Below are 18,507 nucleotides of genomic sequence, written 5' to 3'. Positions count from 1 at the left end.
CAGTGTTTTAATTTTCTTATTTTGTGCTTTATATTTGTTTTTAAATAGTGTAAATGAAAGTTATTCCAGAGAGGAATGGGGGAGAGACTGATTATATCAGAGCAAGTTATGTTGGGGTCATTCTGCTCCACGTGACATGCATGTGCTCAGTGATTATTTTTGTGTATTACAGGCCTTTCGGGAAGACCTGGAATGCCTTATTCAAGAACAGATGAAGAAAGGCCACAATCCAACTGGATTACTAGCGTTACAACAGATTGCAGATTACATCATGACCAGTTCTTTTTCGGGCTTTACTTCACCTCCCCTCAGTACGTCAGTTTTGTAAAGTTTGAAAAATTGTAATTTCATCTCCACTTTGAACAGTGTACATTTCTAGCAGCATGTTCTGATCTGGTTCAGTACTTCAGTTTGTAACATCTAATACTTAAAGTAACATAGTGTTAGTGTCTCTTACTTCTTCATACCAACCAGACATTTACTAGACTTTGTAAGGATTACAAAATAGTTATAAAATGTGGTCCATGCCCCAGATAAACACATATTTGAGTTGAGACATACACTGAATGCACAAAAGATTAAAACTGCAAGATAACTGTAGAGGGAAAAAATTACAAAGCAACTTAAAAAGAAATTTTCTACTGACTTTTTCTAAGTCATCTTGCTATGAACTCAGAGTTGGAATTGATTATGGAATGAAGTGGACCAAAAGAACTTTATGAAAGAAGAGAGCTCAACCAACCAGACTTTAAAACAAAGGAGCAGTAGCAGTTAGAACTTGGTGTAAAAGAGGTGTTAGCATATTTTATCCATTCAACAGGCCTTTACGGAGAGCACCAGTTTGGTGGACTAAACACTGTAAGGATGCCAAGAGTTATAACTTGTCATAACTAAATCTCAGAGAGAGACATGCACAGAACTGACTGCTGTACCTGGGCAGGTACAGAATCCTAGACCTCAGGGACTTTTCTTTTCCTCCTCTTTCTTTCTTTGTTACTTCCTTTTTTTCTTTTTTGTTAAAGATTTACAAGTAGGAGTTCAATGAATTCAAGTACTTCCCAAATAGAGGAATAGCATGCAAAGAGACATGATGGTGGGAATGCACAAGGTGTGGGTAGAACTCAAGTGGATCAGTATCTTGGCACACACACTGGTTAAAGAATCTTTGAAAGAGTCCCAGAGTGAGTTATAAGTGCTTGACTAGAGTAGTGGAGAAGGCAATGGCACCCCACTCCAGTACTCTTGCCTGGAGAATCCCATGGACAGAGGAGCCTGGTAGGCTGCAGTCCATGGGGTCACTAAGAGTCGGACACGACTGAGTGACTTCACTTTGACTTTTCACTTTCATGCATTGGAGAAGGAAATGGCAACCCACTCCAGTATTCTTGCCTAGAGAATCCCAGGGATGGGGGAGCCTGGTGGGCTGCCATCTGTGGGGTTGCACAGGGTCGGACACGACTGAAGCGACTTAGCAGCAACAGCAGCAGCAGCAGCAGTGGTTGTGGGAATGAGAACGAAGAGAGCAGTGAGAAGGGCATTATAGCCAAGGAAGGGGAGAGAAGACTTATCAACAGGTTTGAATGTGGTGATGGCGGGGGTGGCAGATCAGTGGTGAGAGGAACAATGAGTTCCAACATCACTCATTCTTCCTGCTTGGGAGAAACTGGAAAATTGAAAAATTGAGCTAGTTGGTCCACTTTTTCTATAATACTGATTATCTGACATGTGCCATGTACCCTAACAAGAGTATGTAGGGCTAAGGGCCAAGAGGCCCACAATAGTACCACACAGGCCTGGAGAAGAAGTGTAGGAAAGAGGCAGGTAATGGTAGCCAGGGGAATGAAGACAGTAATTTAGCGATTGGGTCATTAGAGATTAAGACTAGTTTTTGTTGCTTGGTGAGGGCAGAAACTAGATTACTGTTTGATTGCATTCTTAAATATTTTTTGTTTGAATAAAAGTCAAAAGAGGTAAAGCAGCTTGTTTTAGATCTTATCAGCTGTTACCATTGGGATCATCTGTCCATATCTGCACCCCCCCCACCCCAACCCGTGGTATGAGCCTAACTCCCTAACATCACTCCCTACCAAGTACTAGATGAAACAGCAAGGCGATAGCTGATGCGTATTTTCACTCTGGGTGTACTTCCCTAGAGGAAGATAAGCTAATGCAATGTTGTGTGGGCTGCTAAGTTTCAGATCATTTGCAGGCTGGGACACTCCCAGACTCAGGCTGCTTTCTGCCAACTAATTTTCAGGTAAGGAATTATTTGACCTGAGTCTCTCTCCCCAATTTTTCCTCTTAGGTCTCGGCATGGTCACACCTATCAATGACCTTCCCGGAGCAGATACATCCTCATATGTGAAGGGAGAAAAGCTTACTCGTTGTAAACTTGCCAGCCTGTACAGACTTGCAGACTTGTTTGGATGGGCCCACCTGGCAAATACATACATCTCAGTGAGTCCTTCAGCTTTCAATTCCTTTTTTTAAAATCCCAACTTGAAGGCAACTATGCTCTCCTCACCTTTACTCAGAAGTCCAGTTTTCAGACCTTGTTCTCTGAATGTAGCATGCTGGACCACAACCTCATCCTGATTTAAACCTTATCTTTGAGAGGCTACAGTTAACCCCAACTTTCTTCTCCATTTATTACCTGTGTTTCTTTAATTCAGACCAGTCACAGAACCTGTCTGAAAAGAAATCCTCCTGGCAGGATTTTCTCTCTGTGTATTAATTATATCTGAGAGTCAGTGATATTTTTTTTAAAAAATGCTTTAAAAAGCATTTGGGGCAGGGAGAGTAGAGGAGGCAAAGGAGATTTCCTCCTTGGTCTTTATTTTTTAAATATATTTTCCCCGTTCTTCATCATTATCTTGTTTTCCTGTTGCCACACTTGGAAACAATACAATATTTGGAAGAAAAGGTATGAAAATAATGTGTGATGAAAATGGCACAGATATGAGATACAATCTTCCTACAACTTTTCATTCCTTTTTCATTCCTTCCTCCAGCTGTTCCTTGGTTTCCCCTTTCTTTTCCACCTTAATTCCTTCCTAGGAAGAGATTTTTTTCTCTTTCCTTTGCCTATTTCCCCTTAATTTCCATAATGTAAGTCAAAATTATAGTCATATCTCATTGGCTTGAATAATATTGGCATTCATTTATCCTGAGATGAGCTGACCCTAAACAACCTTAGAACTCCCAAAATAACACTTTAGGTAAGTCCAGTAAATGAAGACCTGATGTCAGAATTTTTTAGCAAGTATTGAAGGCTTGAGGGAAGAAAACTTTTCAAGGCAAGTTTCATGTTGCACACCTTTAATTTCTGCTTTGTCCACCCCCCCACACACCCAGATATCTTATAGTTATTCATTATGATTATATTCTTAGTCATGTTTACACTGTGAAATATAAACACCTCATAGTAATTCTGTTTTGTTTTGTTTCTCCCAGGTAAGAATAAGTAAGGAGCAAGACCACATAATAATAATTCCCAGAGGCCTGTCTTTTTCTGAAGCCACAGCCTCCAATTTGGTACAATTTTCATTCTTATGTTACTTTTTCTGTGCTTCCTTGTACTTTTATGACAGCTTTTAGCTTTTAGTACTGGACAGAACAAGAAGAGGTATGGATGGAAAAACATTTACTAGTCAACAGGGAAGAATTTGGAAAGTTAATGTTGATTTTTTAAAGAAGAGCTTTAGGGTTCAAGAAAAACAGGGTGGTTGAAGAGCCTAATAAATGAATTGGTCTAATCATTAAACCTAGTCATGTTTTGAAGAGAATCTTTTGATTTTTTTTCTGTACTCTGTAATTTGTTTAAACATACACACAGTCTGTATGTTTTATAGGTAGATTTAAACAAAGTTCAGTTGGTGTGAGTATAGGGTGTGACATTCTGGCATTTATTTCTTCATAATTGTACTCTGGAGCATTGTCACTGGCCTCTAGAGCAGAAGGAACTTTGTTGATTCTAGTGCTATAGTGTTAATTAGCAAATGGATGTTTTCCAGGGAGTTCAGTAAACGCCAGACCTTCAGCGAAGAGCTGACGTTACTCAGTTTCTTAAAAACTGTACTTCTCGCTAAATGCTATTTTGTTGCAGACTACATGTTGTAAATAAAATTCGGTGGGAACAAAGCCACACCCATTCTTTCACAGTAGTTTGTGGCAGCTTTTCTCCTATAGTGGCAGAGTTGAGTAGTTGCAACAGAGGTCCACAAAATCTAAAATATTTGCCTTCTGGCTTTTGACAAAAAAGTTTGCCACCCAACCCCCACTCCGACCCCACCCCCCAGTTTAGCTTGTGGAACGCTGGAAACTTAGATGCTTGTGTACCAATTAAGTATGTCTTTCTGATTTTTCCAGGTGAAAGTCAATATAATAGGAGAAGTGGTTGATCAGGGAAGTACTAATTTGAAAATTGACCATGCAGGCTTCAGTCCCCATGCCGCGATATATTCAACACGTCCTGATGTTAAGTGTGTGATACACATCCATACCCTTGCAACGGCAGCTGTAAGTCACTGAAGGGCCAAAACCAACAATGACCCTGGGAAGTGTGTTATTTCCGTGGCTTTCCTTCCATGATACTTTATAATCATTCTTTCAGACCCCACCATTTGAAGTCATTTTCAAAGTATTAATCCTCTGCATAAGAAAGCAAAAGGCCCTTTGGACTAAATGCTACTGTTCTAGGAAAAAATTGGAGACAGCATTTGCATTTTTTAATAAATCAGTTTAATAATTGTGTCATTGAGTTCTTTAGCGCAAAGCTTCTTTCCTAATATCTGGCACAGCATATAAATAGAATTTCCAAGTTCTTTTCTTCCTCTTGAAGAAGCAAAGAACTAAAACGGGAGGAGTCTGGAGTGCTGAGCACGGTGAACAGGCCAGTGCTGCCTGAGCTGACTGAAGAATCCTGTTCCTGTGAAGGTGTGATCAGTAACCAAATGTGTTATCTTGGCATGAACCCGATCAAATAGGTGTCCTCCATGAAGTGCGGGATCCTTCCAATTTCTCAAGAGTCCCTGATCCTGGGAGATGTCGCCTATTATGACTACCAAGGGTCACTTGATGATCAGGAGGAGAGAATTCAACTGCAGAAAGTTCTGGGGCCAAGTTGTAAGGTGTGTAGTAGAGTCTTTATCAAAGGAGCTATTTTTGTTGCTGTTACTGTTGATGAAAGCAGTGTGAGCTATGCCAGTTATTTAAAGTGATTGCTTTGGGATTCTATTTTAGGTGCTGGTACTCAGAAATCATGGTGTGGTAGCACTTGGAGAAACAGTCGAGGAGGCTTTTCATTACATTTTTAATGTGCAGATAGCCTGTGAGACTCAAGTAAGAAAAACGTTTACCCCTCCCCCTGCCTTTTTTTGCTTTATTATCTGTTGGGCTGGGTATTGTGTTTACTTATTTCCAGAGTTCTATCAGTTGGTGGCTTTTTGTTTTGTTTTGTCTTAAGAGAAGTTGTGCTTCACTTGAGTAAAAAGGGTCAACTGAGTATCTCTTGAATTGAAAACAGGAGGAAAGAAAATTAAAATTCATGTACAGACACATACACCAAATCTAAGGGCTTCATAAATATAATTTTCTTCATAAGCCTACTTTCCAAGATGGTATAGTCGCACATTTCTCCCTTTTCACCCTCTAGCAGTGTGGTGCTAATTGAGGAACAAAGATGACTGCCATTTATCAAAGATCGGCTGTGTTGTGGTCACTTTTATAAAAAAGGGTAAGAGCAGCACCAGAAGTTTTAGGAACTCATGCAATTTCCAGAGGTTCCACAGCCTCAGCCTCATTATTATAATGGATTAGATATTTATTAACCCCAGAAAAGCTGGGTGTATTTAACAGCCCTAATTTCCCCCCTTTTAGAAAAACCAAGCAGATTTCTCTTGAAGCAAATGGTAAGAATCTGAATTTATTGGAAAGGCTGCAAAAAGGAGGGGAAAAGGGGGGTGTACTTTTCCTACCAACTTTAACTTAACAACCAACTTTTTTTTTTTTTTTTTTTTTTGCTTTAATGGTCAGTCTTCTCAAATGAGGCTATGAAAAGCTTCATTATATTGAAACAACGAGGTGACTTCTTCAGTATTCTTAAATTCACAATATGGTGTTTTTATTCCTTTAAAATTATAACTTTCAACAAAAGTTTAAACTGGACGGCCATGGGAAAACTGCAAGGAAAGAACTTTAAAATTTGGCAAGAGAATTCAGTTTCTTGAAATATGTTAAAGGGTATGGCTCTAAATGTGTTTTCCATCAGGGAGGGTCAGAGCCCTGGAAGGTATGGATAGATGGAAAAGCTCCTAAAGCTGCCTGCTTTCACAAGTTTCTTTGTTGGTATCCTGAAGACATGTTACAGATACTTGCAGAATCAAACTTGTGCCTTTTGCAAAGTGAAGTGCCCGTTCCAGTCTTTGCAGTCGTGTGCCTCTAATACTGTGCCGTGGATTACAGGTGCAGGCACTGGCAGGGGCAGGTGGGGTGGACAATCTGCTTGTGCTGGACCTTCAGAAGTACAAAGCTTCCACTCACACTGTAGCGGCATCTGGAGGAGGAGGAGTGAATATGGGTTCCCACCAAAAGTGGAAGGTTGGCGAGATTGAGTTCGAAGGGCTGATGAGGACTCTGGACAACTTGGTAGGTAAAAAATTGACCGTGAGCTTGATTTCATGTTTCCAGATTTAGGACCAGATGTCCCCTCCTCCCTGTGGTTTGGGAACATGCTCATTACTCCTCTGGGAGCAGTGTGACCCTAGGAAGGAACTTGGTGTATTTTAAGAATTGGTGAAATAGGCAACTGTCATCTTATCTTAGATTTTTACCCTCTTCCGCTAAGAGTCAGAAAGCAGATTGCCTTCAGACCCAGGAACAAAGACTTAAATGAGCACTGAGATTTGGCCTCCAGAAAACCAGTTTATATCTTGGAAAGCGTTTCTGGTCAGCAGTTTTGAAATTACCTTTGTCAGAAATAGTTGTGTGAGTGGAAATTGCTTTGTCAGCTGAAATCAATTTTAACTAGATCTTGAAATTTGCTTAACTTCAACTCTAGTGTTATGTGGCAGTTATGTGGAGTTTTGGAAGGATTTCCCCTTTTTGTTTTTCAGCGAAAGAATCATTTGTTTAAAGAATTAGCCTCTAAATGCTGCGTTTGGGACAAGTTTGATTGCTTCAAATGTGGTTTCTCCCTCCCCCAGGGATATAGAACAGGCTATGCTTACAGGCACCCTCTCATTCGAGAAAAGCCGAGGCACAAGAGTGATGTAGAGATCCCAGCCACTGTGACTGCCTTTTCCTTCGAAGATGATACAGTGCCCCTCTCACCTCTCAAATACATGGCACAGAGGCAGCAGCGTGAAAAAACCAGATGGTTGAACTCACCAAATACCTACATGAAAGTGAACGTGCCTGAGGAGTCTCGGAATGGGGAGACGAGCCCCAGGACCAAAATCACAGTATGTCCCTACTTAACATGGTTTGCCTAGTTACTGATGAATTGAATGGTCTGTGTTGAAGATATTGGGCAAGTAGAATATAATATTAATAATATGACTATAACTTATTAGATAACATTTATGCATGGCACTTTGTTCCACGTGCCAGACACGACTGAAGCGACTTAGCAGCAGCAGCAGCAGCAATGGTACCAAATTTTGTGAATTACTGCATATGCTGCCCTTAGGCAAGATCTTGTAGATAAAGAAACAGGTGATCTTAAAGTTTTCAGTGTTTTGTCTCAGATTTGGTTTAATTTTGGAGTGCTTATCATTAAATATTCTCTGCTGCTGCTAAGTCACATCAGTCGTGTCCGACACTGTGCGACCCCATAGACGGCAGCCCACCAGGCTCCCCTGTCCCTGGGGTTCTCCAGGCAAGAACACTGGAGTGGGTTGCCATTTCCTTCTCCAATGCATGAAAGTGAAAAGTCAAAGTGAAGTCACTCAGTCATGTCTGACTCCTAGCGACCCCATGGACTGCAGCCTACCAGGCTTCTCCGTCCATGGGATTTTCCAGGCAAGAGTACTGGAGTGGGGTGCCATTGCAGAATTAGTTCATCCTATCATATAAATCAGTAGTATTCAGTATGGAAATACCTAGGCATCAGTGTTCTCTAGTCAATATGATTTCTTATCTCCTAGTAAAAGAACATATGTTTCCTAGAATGAATTTTCTTGAAAGGAACTAATGGCTGGTCATCATTAATCTTGATAAATACTATCCTTCTTTGAGGGATGTGATGGATAAATGAGAATTATATAAGGCTCTTCCACCCCTATGGTGCCATTATACTATAGATTACTACCAGATTATCCCCTTTGCAAAATGCTAGTTAGGAGCTTGGCCCATTCTGTCAGCCAAAATTTAAAAATGCAATCTGAAAAACTAAATCCTAAGAGATTTCTTGAGTCCTTTTTGATGACTTGTTAGCCATCATCACATGATAAAACTTCAGTGCAGGTGGCAACTCTAAATGTGAGTTAGTGTGAGAAGCTCTAAATGCCTGAAATATTTTCACCAACATGTTTAAAATGCCAAAAGGAGAAAATTTAAATAGCTGCATAATTTAGTGTTCTTCATGGTACCGACGTTTGTTTTTAAGTGAATGCTAATTCTAACTAGTATGGGAGATAAACTAATTTACCACTAAAAACTGCTTAGTGAAATTCTTTAACATATTAGCAGTGTATGCCCCCACCCCCTTGAGTCAATAAACAGTTGTCAAGAACCTACCATATTTCCTTAATACAAAGCTTCATTCTAGAAATTTTTGACTTTTTTAGTGGATGAAAGCCGAGGACTCTTCTAAAGTTAGTAGTGGAACACCTATCAAAATTGAAGATCCAAATCAGTTTGTTCCTTTAAACACCAACCCGAATGAGGTACTAGAAAAGAGAAATAAGGTAAGATGTGGTCTTCTGTGGCTGGAAGAGGCATTTTATTTTAAACATAAAACAATGTTTAAATCACTAGTAACTAAATCTGATTAATGCTAAGTTTAGAGGTTTGCATACAGAAGAATTTGCAATTTAATTCTGTATAATTTTAGCTTGTATGGAATACCTCCAGCTCTTTTCTGGTTTCTGATAAGAGGGCTGTATGGGGAAGAAGTATTAAGACATATTTCTGCTGTATTAGTGAAAAATGTAGCTCTCTAACACTGAAAGACAATAGGAAATTCATGTCAAGAGGAGTGGAGGAGATTAATGTGAGTTGTTAGAATGGTAAAAGAGAGCTTTATGGAGGGGGAATTAAAGCAGCCCTTACCCGGGGTGGTCAAATAGTAACCCAAAGATCACCTGCAGAGTTGCCCCCAAGAACTTACTGTTTTTCAATTCAGATTCGAGAACAAAATCGATATGACTTGAAAACAGCAGGACCACAGTCTCAGTTGCTTGCTGGAATTGTTGTGGATAAGCCTCCTTCTGTAAGTCCATGAAGCAGTATGATCTTTGTTTTCCCAATAATTTCTGCTTTTTAAATATGAGTAATTGTTTTTACTAAAGTTAGTATAAACACAATTTAAATAGTCAAATAATTCACAAGACTTAAAATGTCACTTTCAATTCCCAATTTCTAGGGGCAAGGACTTTATTCTAGCATTTACTTTGGTTTCTAAAGAGCATCTTTATTCTCCTTCTTGATTTATCAGTTTTAGACTTCAGTTTTATTTCATCAAATCTACTTCATCAGCTATTAGAAGTACCATTGTTTTATATATCACTAAATGAGATACAAATGCTAACATTTATAATTGTTAAGAAACCAATGATAAGATGAATCCCGATTTCAGAGATGAGAAATTGTGAGAGAAAAGCACATCTTAGAATTAATGAAAGATAATAGTGGCTTCTTTTATGGATGATGAGGATTTAGCCTATTTACACAAGGCTTCCCATTTGCATTCTCCCAGTAAGGTTGTATCACGATGTTTTGTCTAGGTAGCTTTCAGTGTTTATATTTTTAAATGCTTACTGCTGAGCCAGGTAGTATTCCAAGATGACATTTCCTTTCTTAGACAACTTTTCTGGCCCCGGAGAAAAAGCTGCCTCCCTTATTCATTGACTTAGTATTTGGGATATATTAGGCTTAGTTCTTCCCAAACTTTTCTTAATATTATTTTCCATAGAGTCAAAAGTAACAGGTAATCTCTCAGGTCCAGCTCTTTGTCATTGTCATTAGGGTCCAGATCTTGGCTAGCTGCTCTTTAGGCCAGATATACTGGCTCATCCTGAGGTTCCTGTGCTTCTCGCTATGTGGTTCTGTTTCCTGCATTCTGTTTATGTTGGTGTGCTTTGTAGTAGATTTCTTTTTTGTTTCCATTTTTAGCATTTAGTAACCCTTTTCAATCTGCAAAGTCTTGTCCTTCAGTTCTGGGAATTTTTTAAAGTATTTCTTCAGTTAAGTAGTCTTTTCCCTTCAGTTTCTTTTTCTGTCAGGTTATATATTGTTGTTGTTCAGTCACTAAGTCATGTCCGACTCTCTGCCACCCCTTAACTGCAGCATGCCAGGCTTCCCTGTCTTTCACTGTCTCCTAGAGTTTGCTCAAATTCATGTCCATCAAGTCGGTGATGCCATCCAACCATCTCATCCTCTATCACCCCCTTTTCCTCCTGCTCTCAATCTTTCCCCACATCAGGGTCTTTTCCAATGAGTCGGCTCCTTGCATCAGGTTGCCAAAGTATTGAAGCTTCAGCTTCAGCATCAGGCCTTCCAATGAATATTCAGGACTGATTTCCTTTAGGATTGACTGGTTTGATCTCTGTGGAGTCCAAGGGACTCTCAAGAGTCTTCTCCAACGCCACAGTTTGAACGCCTTCAAATTCTTCATCTCTCAGCGTTCTTTATGGTCCAACTCTCACATCCGTACATGACCACTGGAAAAACCATAGCTTTGACTAGATGGACCTTTGTTAGTGAAGTGATACGCTGTCTAGGCTTGTCATATCTTTTCTTCCAAGGAGCAAGTGTCTTAATACCAGGGCTGCAGTCACTGTCCGTGGTGATTTTGGAATACAAGAAAATAATATCTGTCATTATTTCCACAATTTCCCCTTCTACTTGCCGTGAAGTGACGGGACCGGATGCCATGATCTTAGTTTTTTGACTGTTGAGCTTTTTCGCTCTCTTCTCTCACCCTTATCAAGAGGTTCTTCAGTTCCTCTTCACAGGATATATACTAATGTACTGTTAGTTGGATCTCTGACTAAGCCTCTGATTTTTTTCTTTCCTATTTTCTCTTTGTCTTTTATTCCTACTTTCTGGAAGATTTGCTTGACTCTATTTTCTAAGCCTTCTATTTAATTTTCTGTTTTGATTTTTTTTTAATTTTAAGACTTCTTATTCCCTGAATATTCCGTTTTTTTCCTTATAATATCTTGGTCTTGTTTTCTCTTTACAGTATTTCCTATTTTCCCCTCTTATTCTGAGGATATCAACTTTAATTTTTCTTCAGCTCCCTTTATTGTCTGTTTCTTCTGAGTTCCCTTTTTCTTCTTAATTCTGGTCTCTTCCATGTTGGAAACTTTTCTTCAAGTGTCTGGAAGTCTGTGGTAGTCCGTCTGTATTTAAGAATGAGACACTGAAAGCCAGTCGGAGCTCAGGTGTGTGCAGAGCTTGGGAACTGGTGAGCTCCTCTGCAGGATGCCTGGGTGTGGACCAGATTGTTTCTTTCAGGAGTGCCCAAGCACTAGTGTCTGTAGTTCTTCTATCTGGGGTCATTTAATTTATCCAGAGAGTTCTCTATTCTCTTGCCAGTCTGCCTCCATCATCCTGGGAGCCCTTAACTGTGTTCTGTGTCCCCAGATCAGTCGTTCTGAAGAATAAGCCCCTGATCTTCTGCAGAGATGAGAGAGAGAGTAATGCTCATGTGTGTGGAACAGGAAAGGGGGCCTGAGAATCTATCTGTTCCTCCTTCACACTTCTAAGTTGTCCCTTTTCAGCTTTTCTTCACAGCGACTTTCTGTGGTACTTGAGCCTTAACAGACCTCTACAGCACACAAGCAGGCTTCTTTTTTGCATTCTTCTTTGCAGGGCTAAGGCTTCAATTTTCTCATCTCTGCCACCTGCTCTTCCCACCTGCTTTCCATCTTCCGACCATGTGTTACCATTTCTCATCCTGTGTTGTCTCCTCTTCCATTCTTTTGTCCTTAAAAGTTTACACCATTTTTGCTACTGTTCCTTTACTATCATTTTAGTAGGGTTTTGGGAGGAATTTTCTTTTAATGCATGGGTTCAATCTGCCAGATTTAGCTCAAAGTCTCATTAATTTCTTTCCTAAAGCAAATAGGTACAAGTTTATTTTCATAGCAGATTTTAAAAGTTTTCTTGGTACAGTTTAATTTTTCTAAGCCTTTTTTTTACAAAGGCTTTTTGACATTCTTGGTTTTTAAGATATTTCTTAGTTACATGGAAGTTTCTAGAACTTGGTTTAGTTTTCTTTTTTTTAAAGAGTTATTAAATTTGACCTATGCAGCCTTGAGGAAGCATCATTGGCAATTTTAGTCTATTGGATCAGTAGTCTATAAAGTCATTAATCTGGATATGAATATTTTAAAACATGTTACTTTATCATTTCTTATGGGTGTTGTGAGTTGAGGTGTCACATACATCATATATACATTTAAGTGGGTGTATATGAAGTTGTAGGTATATATATATGTAAATATATAAAAATAAATATACATATATGAGTATGTATGAGTAAATATACATATATGAGTATGTTACTCTTGGTAACAAGTCAGTGTTCTTCTTCGCAAGACCATGCAGTTTGAAGATGATGATCATGCCCCACCAGCTCCTCCCAACCCCTTCAGTCATCTCACAGAAGGAGAACTTGAAGAGTATAAGAGGACAGTCGAACGTAAACAGCAAGGTCTGGAAGGTCAGTTCACTTTGAAGTTAAGCCCCAGCTAACCACACTGCTCACAGAGCCCCTTGAGTTGGATGATAGAAGGCAGTCAGGATTTTTTTTTTTTGATGTTTCTTTACCATCAGTTGTTCCATGTGCTCTTTCAGTCTTTACTTGAGTGTAAGTAGGATTAAAATGTGAAGAGCTCCCACAGACCATGTATGTTAACATGTAGAGAAGGCTGTTTTCCTTAGAAAGCAATCTGATTGCTAGCAGAAAGTCTTCTACAGTAAAGTGAAATCTCCAGATGAGTAAACAATCACTAGCTAAAGTAAATGTAGATAAATTAATAAATTTAAACATTTCAGAAAATGTGGCTTTTTAAAAAATTTTGTTTTACTTTGACATACTTGTAGATTCACAGGTATGTGGCTTTAATGTTTTGTAAAATCTCTGTTGCTCCTGGATGTCTCAAGATGTCATTACTGTAATTTTCAAATCTAAAATAAAGTGGGACACTAGAATTTTTATGTGACTTTACTTAAGCACATGGGCACTCTAGTGAGGTTTCTTTTTCTGACTTCAGAACCCTAAGTAAGGGTTGCATTTAAGAACTGTTCATGAAAACACCAATTGAATACTAGCTCACTTTTACTCAAGAATAAGAGATTCTTTATAGAGAGGGTTCTCAGTCTTGGGTCTTTGGATAAGCTTGAGACAATCTATGAGCCATCTGAAAAATATCTTAAATATGATATAAAATATTTGCTTAATTTTATATTTGAGGAAGTCAGGGGTGCAGGGAGGAGGACAAGAAGTCTATGACCCCAAAAGAGGGTAAGAGCCTCTGCTTTAGAGCATCTTCAACATATAGTTGAAATTTTTACCCAAAGCAAAATAGAACCACTAGTTAAAAAATCTTTGTGCCTGTTTGATATCATGTAGAAAGAACTAATGACATCTGGATCATCCAGGAAACAGTTCTCATCAATGTGATAGTGTCTTTGTCACAAAAGGGAGTCATCCTGACTCATTAATATAATCACATTAAATGTTCTAAGTGGTATTCTTCAACTTATGTTCATTCTAACATAAGATTGGAACTTTATTTTTGTATTTTGTAAAATGTCCCTCTTTAATCTCTTATTTTTTGAAAGCCTAAAGATGCCAGGTAACAAATATAGCACAATAGAACCATCTCCTTGTGTGTATATATATATATATATATAACTTTATAAGTAGTTTCTTCCACATTCATTGTGACCTGAATTAGCTCACTAATATTGCTCCAATAGGAATCACTAATTGGATATTGTTCAAAAATTCAGTGAGGCATTTTGCCTCATTAATGTAGCATCATTGGTGAGGCTTTCAGATTTCCATTCATTTGGCTGCTCAATGTATTTTTGGTTTTCTAACACTGTAGCAAAAGCTAAATGCTTGTATTATTTGCCTGGGCTGCCAGTAGCCATGCTTCCTTAAAGCATGTATGTCAAATTAGCAGTAGCAGCCGGAGTGTTAACACATTAACCTCCTCTTTTCCACACATAATGATTGATGTGTGGGATAACTGTGAGCATGCTCAGCTCATGGCTGAAGCGTTTATCATCCCTGTGTATGCAGGTATTTGATGTATGCACTAACCTTCCTAAAATCTTAATGCTTTTTTGTTTTGCATGGCTTTTAACTAAACTCTTATCCAACAGATGCTGAGCAGGAATTACTCTCAGATGACGCTTCATCTGTTTCACAAATTCAGTCTCAAACTCAGTCACCGCAAAATATCCCTGAAAAATTAGAAGGTATTCAATGTAATTTCCCACAGCCTCCACCCAGTTAATCTTTAGAGTCTGTCCCTCTGTCGTTTGTCTTCATATAAAGAAATTGAACACCTGATACAGTAAGTTTCTCACCATGCACTTTACTTACAGCTCCCAGTGACTTTATTTTCTTTTATTATTATGGGGTGCTACTTTTGTTCAGCATTTATACCGATTTACCTTAATCTGGATTTTGGCAACATAATAGTTCTTAAGAATTTGTGAAATTAAAATTGGTTTGTCATATGTCTTCCAATCAGAAGCATGAAATTTTTCTCAACTTTGATTGCCAGATGACTCCAGAATTAAAGAAAAATATATGTATATTGTCTTCCTCATTTATACTGACTTGATTTACAATGAAACTGTCAAGTCATCAAACTGGACTTATCTAGCCTTCATTCTTTGTTCTAACAACTTTCTTCCCTTTATACCATTTAAGAGCATTAGCTTCATGCTAATAGGCCCATAGTCTATTAAAATAATCATCTGTCTTTATTGGGATCAAAGTAATGCCTTAGTACATTGCTTAAGCATTTCAGTTTTGTAAAATAAAGCAAAGATGTTGACTATATAAAATAACAAAAAAATCCTCTCCTTTTATAGAAAACCATGAGCTATTTTCCAAGAGCTTCATCTCCATGGATGTACCTGTCCTGATAGTGAATGGCAAGGATGACGTGCATGGTGTTGAAGACGAGCTTGCTCAGCGAGTAAGCAGGTTAACCACAAGCACCACCATAGAAAGCATCGAGATAACCATCAAGTCTCCAGAAAAAATTGAAGAAGTCCTGTCACCTGAAGGCTCACCTTCAAAATCACCATCCAAGAAAAAGAAGAAATTCCGCACTCCTTCTTTTCTGAAAAAGAACAAAAAAAAGGAGAAAGTTGAAGCCTAAATAGAGTCTTTTTATAATTGTTACTACAATGTGACGTTGCACATTTAAAAACCACATATAAGTTGATCATTAATATGCAGTGGTAGATCAGATTGGGGGTCTGTAGCAAACTGGACTTTTAAGAACTGGAAAGAGTTTTACTAAAAGAAAAACATATTATGAAAACACTTTCAAAGTCATCTCTCATTTTCTATGTCCAAAAAAGGTTTTGAATTTTTAAACAATTGCTAGTTTTGATTAGCTTTGCCCTCATGAAGTATTATAATCCCCACAAACAGATATCTGTCTGAATTACTTCAGGCCTTCTACATAATATCTGTTGGAAAGAAATTACCAGTGAACAAGTGAGAGAATTTTTGTTTCTCAAAACCTGCTTCACTTGGTAATGAGATTATAGTTTTTTATCATGATTATTGACTGTAACTGTTGGGTTCCCATTGTTTCAATGGGCATTAACAGAATGCTTTAAAAGCTTCTAAGATAAGAATCTATAGCATTAGTATACACTGGCACATAATTGTTTTTTTAAAATTTAAGAAAAGATTCATTTGGAATTTTATTCATAGTATGAAATTTCCTCACCTGAAGTAACTTTGTTTGAAAAAAAAAAAAAAAAAAGGTCATTTTAGTAAACTATAATTTTTGAAAAGTTCCTTTTTTATTAGTTTAGAAACCCCCTTATTTTTCAGTGAAGGGGATTTTATACACATAACATGGGTTATTTAGTTTAACTCTGGCAAAAACGATTTTTGTATGTTGAGGCGTTTGTATACCATTCAGTATAAAAATGTCATAAGCATATTAGCCAATCATTTAACAGTAGAGCACATTTGAGGCTGCTTGGTACTAAGTATACTTTAAATATAATTAAAGAATCCAGGGACTTAGTATCAAAAGGGGATTAGAGCATTTAAAGGCATAACAAGATTCATATTTGAACCTTATAATGTATTTTTCTCTTAGTATTGCTAATGAGTGAGAAAGCCCTCACATGGTAACCACATGGAAAGGAAGAGACTGAGAGAGGAAGTGAGCAGTGACGGGAACAGGAGAGGTGTCATGAGAAGAGTTCTAGGTTGATGCTGCATGGCCACGATAGGATTTGAAGTGTCATTTATTTACAGCATGTCCCCGATGGCTAACATTTTGTTTCTCTGCCAAAACCATTGTATTTCTTAGTTGACATTCAAGTTTTAAAAGGGTGAAATCCTTTTAACGTTACGTATTTTTAGAAGGCGGCGCAAAAAGAAAGCAGTGGGTCTAATCCCCACCCCCGACCATGAGAAAACTACCACTTCTTAATTTTTACCAATTTTTCTTATGTTTTCAGTTAACTTTCTTTCTAATGTAAATACAAATTTAAACCTAGACTTAATATAGTTTTTTTTTTTTTTTTTTCCCTTTCACCCAAGTAATGTCACAAATCAATGTAAAATCAATGATCCAAAATAGTCAATGGGTAAAAATAATCCAAAGTATTTCTGGAGGGTGAGTTGGTGTGTAAAAAAAAATTCCATGGATTATAGTGTGTTGCGGGGCTGGTTCTGTTTGACTGTGAGTGTTTGATGATGCAAAGTTGAAACGGAGCCTGGAAAGTTCATTCTAGATCTCACTAACTACTGGAATCAGTGTTTTAATCTTAGTGGAAAACTTCAGTTGCTTAATTCTGTGTTTGAGGATTCTTTTTTGTTCTACATCATTTATGTTGTATTACAATGTATGTAGAAACAGTAACCTGTGAACTATGCTTTTCCATAACTTTTTAAAAATATATATATCTTAAATGAATGCAATGTGCATAAGTATTTTTTAAATGCAACAGTGAACTATTTGCACCTTTTGCTAATGCCTCTATTTACTTGCTTTGGCATAAAGAATGAGCCAATGAACCTCTGTGTCCTGTGGAAAATGTATAAATGTTATCTGATATTGCTCTTAGATGTAATGCTAATTAATGTAAAATCACAAATAAACAGTATTTTAAATAGATGGACTTGGTATCATGAGCTTTCTATTCATGAGTGGTTACTTATCCTGAACTAACTACTCTGTGGACTGTTGAGTTTTGTACTGCAGTGAGATTCTGAGTAAGACTGACACTTCTGAATAAGAAATGTCCTGATACATTTATTTTCAAATTAGTTGAAAATTAACTAATAAGCTCTTCTTGTTTCAGCTCATTTTGGAGGAAATATTCCCCAAGTGACCTATTTTTCTTTCTTGATAGGATGTGACAGTCTTAAATATTTTTCTGACATTTATAGAGATCTTTGAAGGATTTTAGATTCTGATTCTCAGTCTCAGTGCTACATGGATGTAGAATAGAAAATGTTGCAGTGTATATGTCGAGTTTATACCTTCTCTTTAAATTTTATATATGTAATAACATAACATTAAAAAGATAGTAGAATAGAAAGGTTAAAATTATACCACAATATTCAACAAAATAGTTTATTCTCTTCCAGCTCTTGTTATGTATGTACTTCCTGTGTATTGGTTATCATGGTATGGATGTAATTTTATTCAAGATTTTTTCCTACTTACTATAGCATATTCTATCTTAATGATTTTCAAACTAAATCACTCACATGACTGATGTCTTATGATTTTTTTCCACCACTTTGTCCTAAAAATAGAGTGCAAGAGGGGAAATCATGTTAATTGAGGGTTCTGGTTAATTGAAGTTTTTACTATAATTACCCATTATAAAAATGAAGGGTTTGGGCAGAGAAAAGATTCATAGTCTTGGGCATATTTAATTATTACCTTGTCTTGTAAATAGCCCTTTGGTGAAAAAATTGCTGTTTTAGAAAGATGCTCATTTGAAAATTCCCTTTCATAAAGCAACAAAGGCAATTATCTTCAGTCCTCACTTAAGAGTCCATAGAGCATGAAAGGTAGCGTTGCCTGTGCCTTTCCCTCTACTGATTAG

At 37.7% G+C, this 18,507-nt stretch overlaps 1 protein-coding gene across 9 annotated transcripts in view; it reads left to right on the top strand.

The window, feature by feature from the left end:
- ADD3 (adducin 3) overlaps nucleotides 1–17,564 on the top strand; it is a 132,491-nt gene extending 114,927 nt beyond the window's left edge. For 5 of the 9 annotated variants that reach the window (XM_027529529.1, XM_027529526.1, XM_027529528.1 and 2 more), the window contains 13 exons: nucleotides 173–311; nucleotides 2,306–2,457; nucleotides 3,454–3,534; nucleotides 4,369–4,518; nucleotides 4,986–5,129; nucleotides 5,242–5,340; nucleotides 6,463–6,645; nucleotides 7,203–7,460; nucleotides 8,787–8,906; nucleotides 9,344–9,430; nucleotides 12,766–12,889; nucleotides 14,563–14,658; nucleotides 15,283–17,564. In XM_027529529.1, the coding sequence (XP_027385330.1) occupies nucleotides 173–311; nucleotides 2,306–2,457; nucleotides 3,454–3,534; nucleotides 4,369–4,518; nucleotides 4,986–5,129; nucleotides 5,242–5,340; nucleotides 6,463–6,645; nucleotides 7,203–7,460; nucleotides 8,787–8,906; nucleotides 9,344–9,430; nucleotides 12,766–12,889; nucleotides 14,563–14,658; nucleotides 15,283–15,575 (1,926 nt within the window). In that variant the 3' untranslated portion in view covers nucleotides 15,576–17,564. The remainder of the gene's footprint in view (nucleotides 1–172; nucleotides 312–2,305; nucleotides 2,458–3,453; nucleotides 3,535–4,368; nucleotides 4,519–4,985; nucleotides 5,130–5,241; nucleotides 5,341–6,462; nucleotides 6,646–7,202; nucleotides 7,461–8,786; nucleotides 8,907–9,343; nucleotides 9,431–12,765; nucleotides 12,890–14,562; nucleotides 14,659–15,282) is intronic. The other 4 variants (XM_027529533.1, XM_027529531.1, XM_027529532.1 and 1 more) reach the window with 1 other exon arrangement.
- The last annotated feature ends 943 nt before the right edge of the window (nucleotides 17,565–18,507 follow it).

This window comes from Bos indicus x Bos taurus, chromosome 26, assembly GCF_003369695.1.
Source record: "Bos indicus x Bos taurus breed Angus x Brahman F1 hybrid chromosome 26, Bos_hybrid_MaternalHap_v2.0, whole genome shotgun sequence".
In the NCBI taxonomy this organism is placed as follows: Eukaryota; Metazoa; Chordata; class Mammalia; order Artiodactyla; family Bovidae; genus Bos; species Bos indicus x Bos taurus.
The sequence above is the reverse complement of the archived record's forward strand: the minus strand, read 5'-3'. Positions and strand labels throughout refer to the sequence as shown.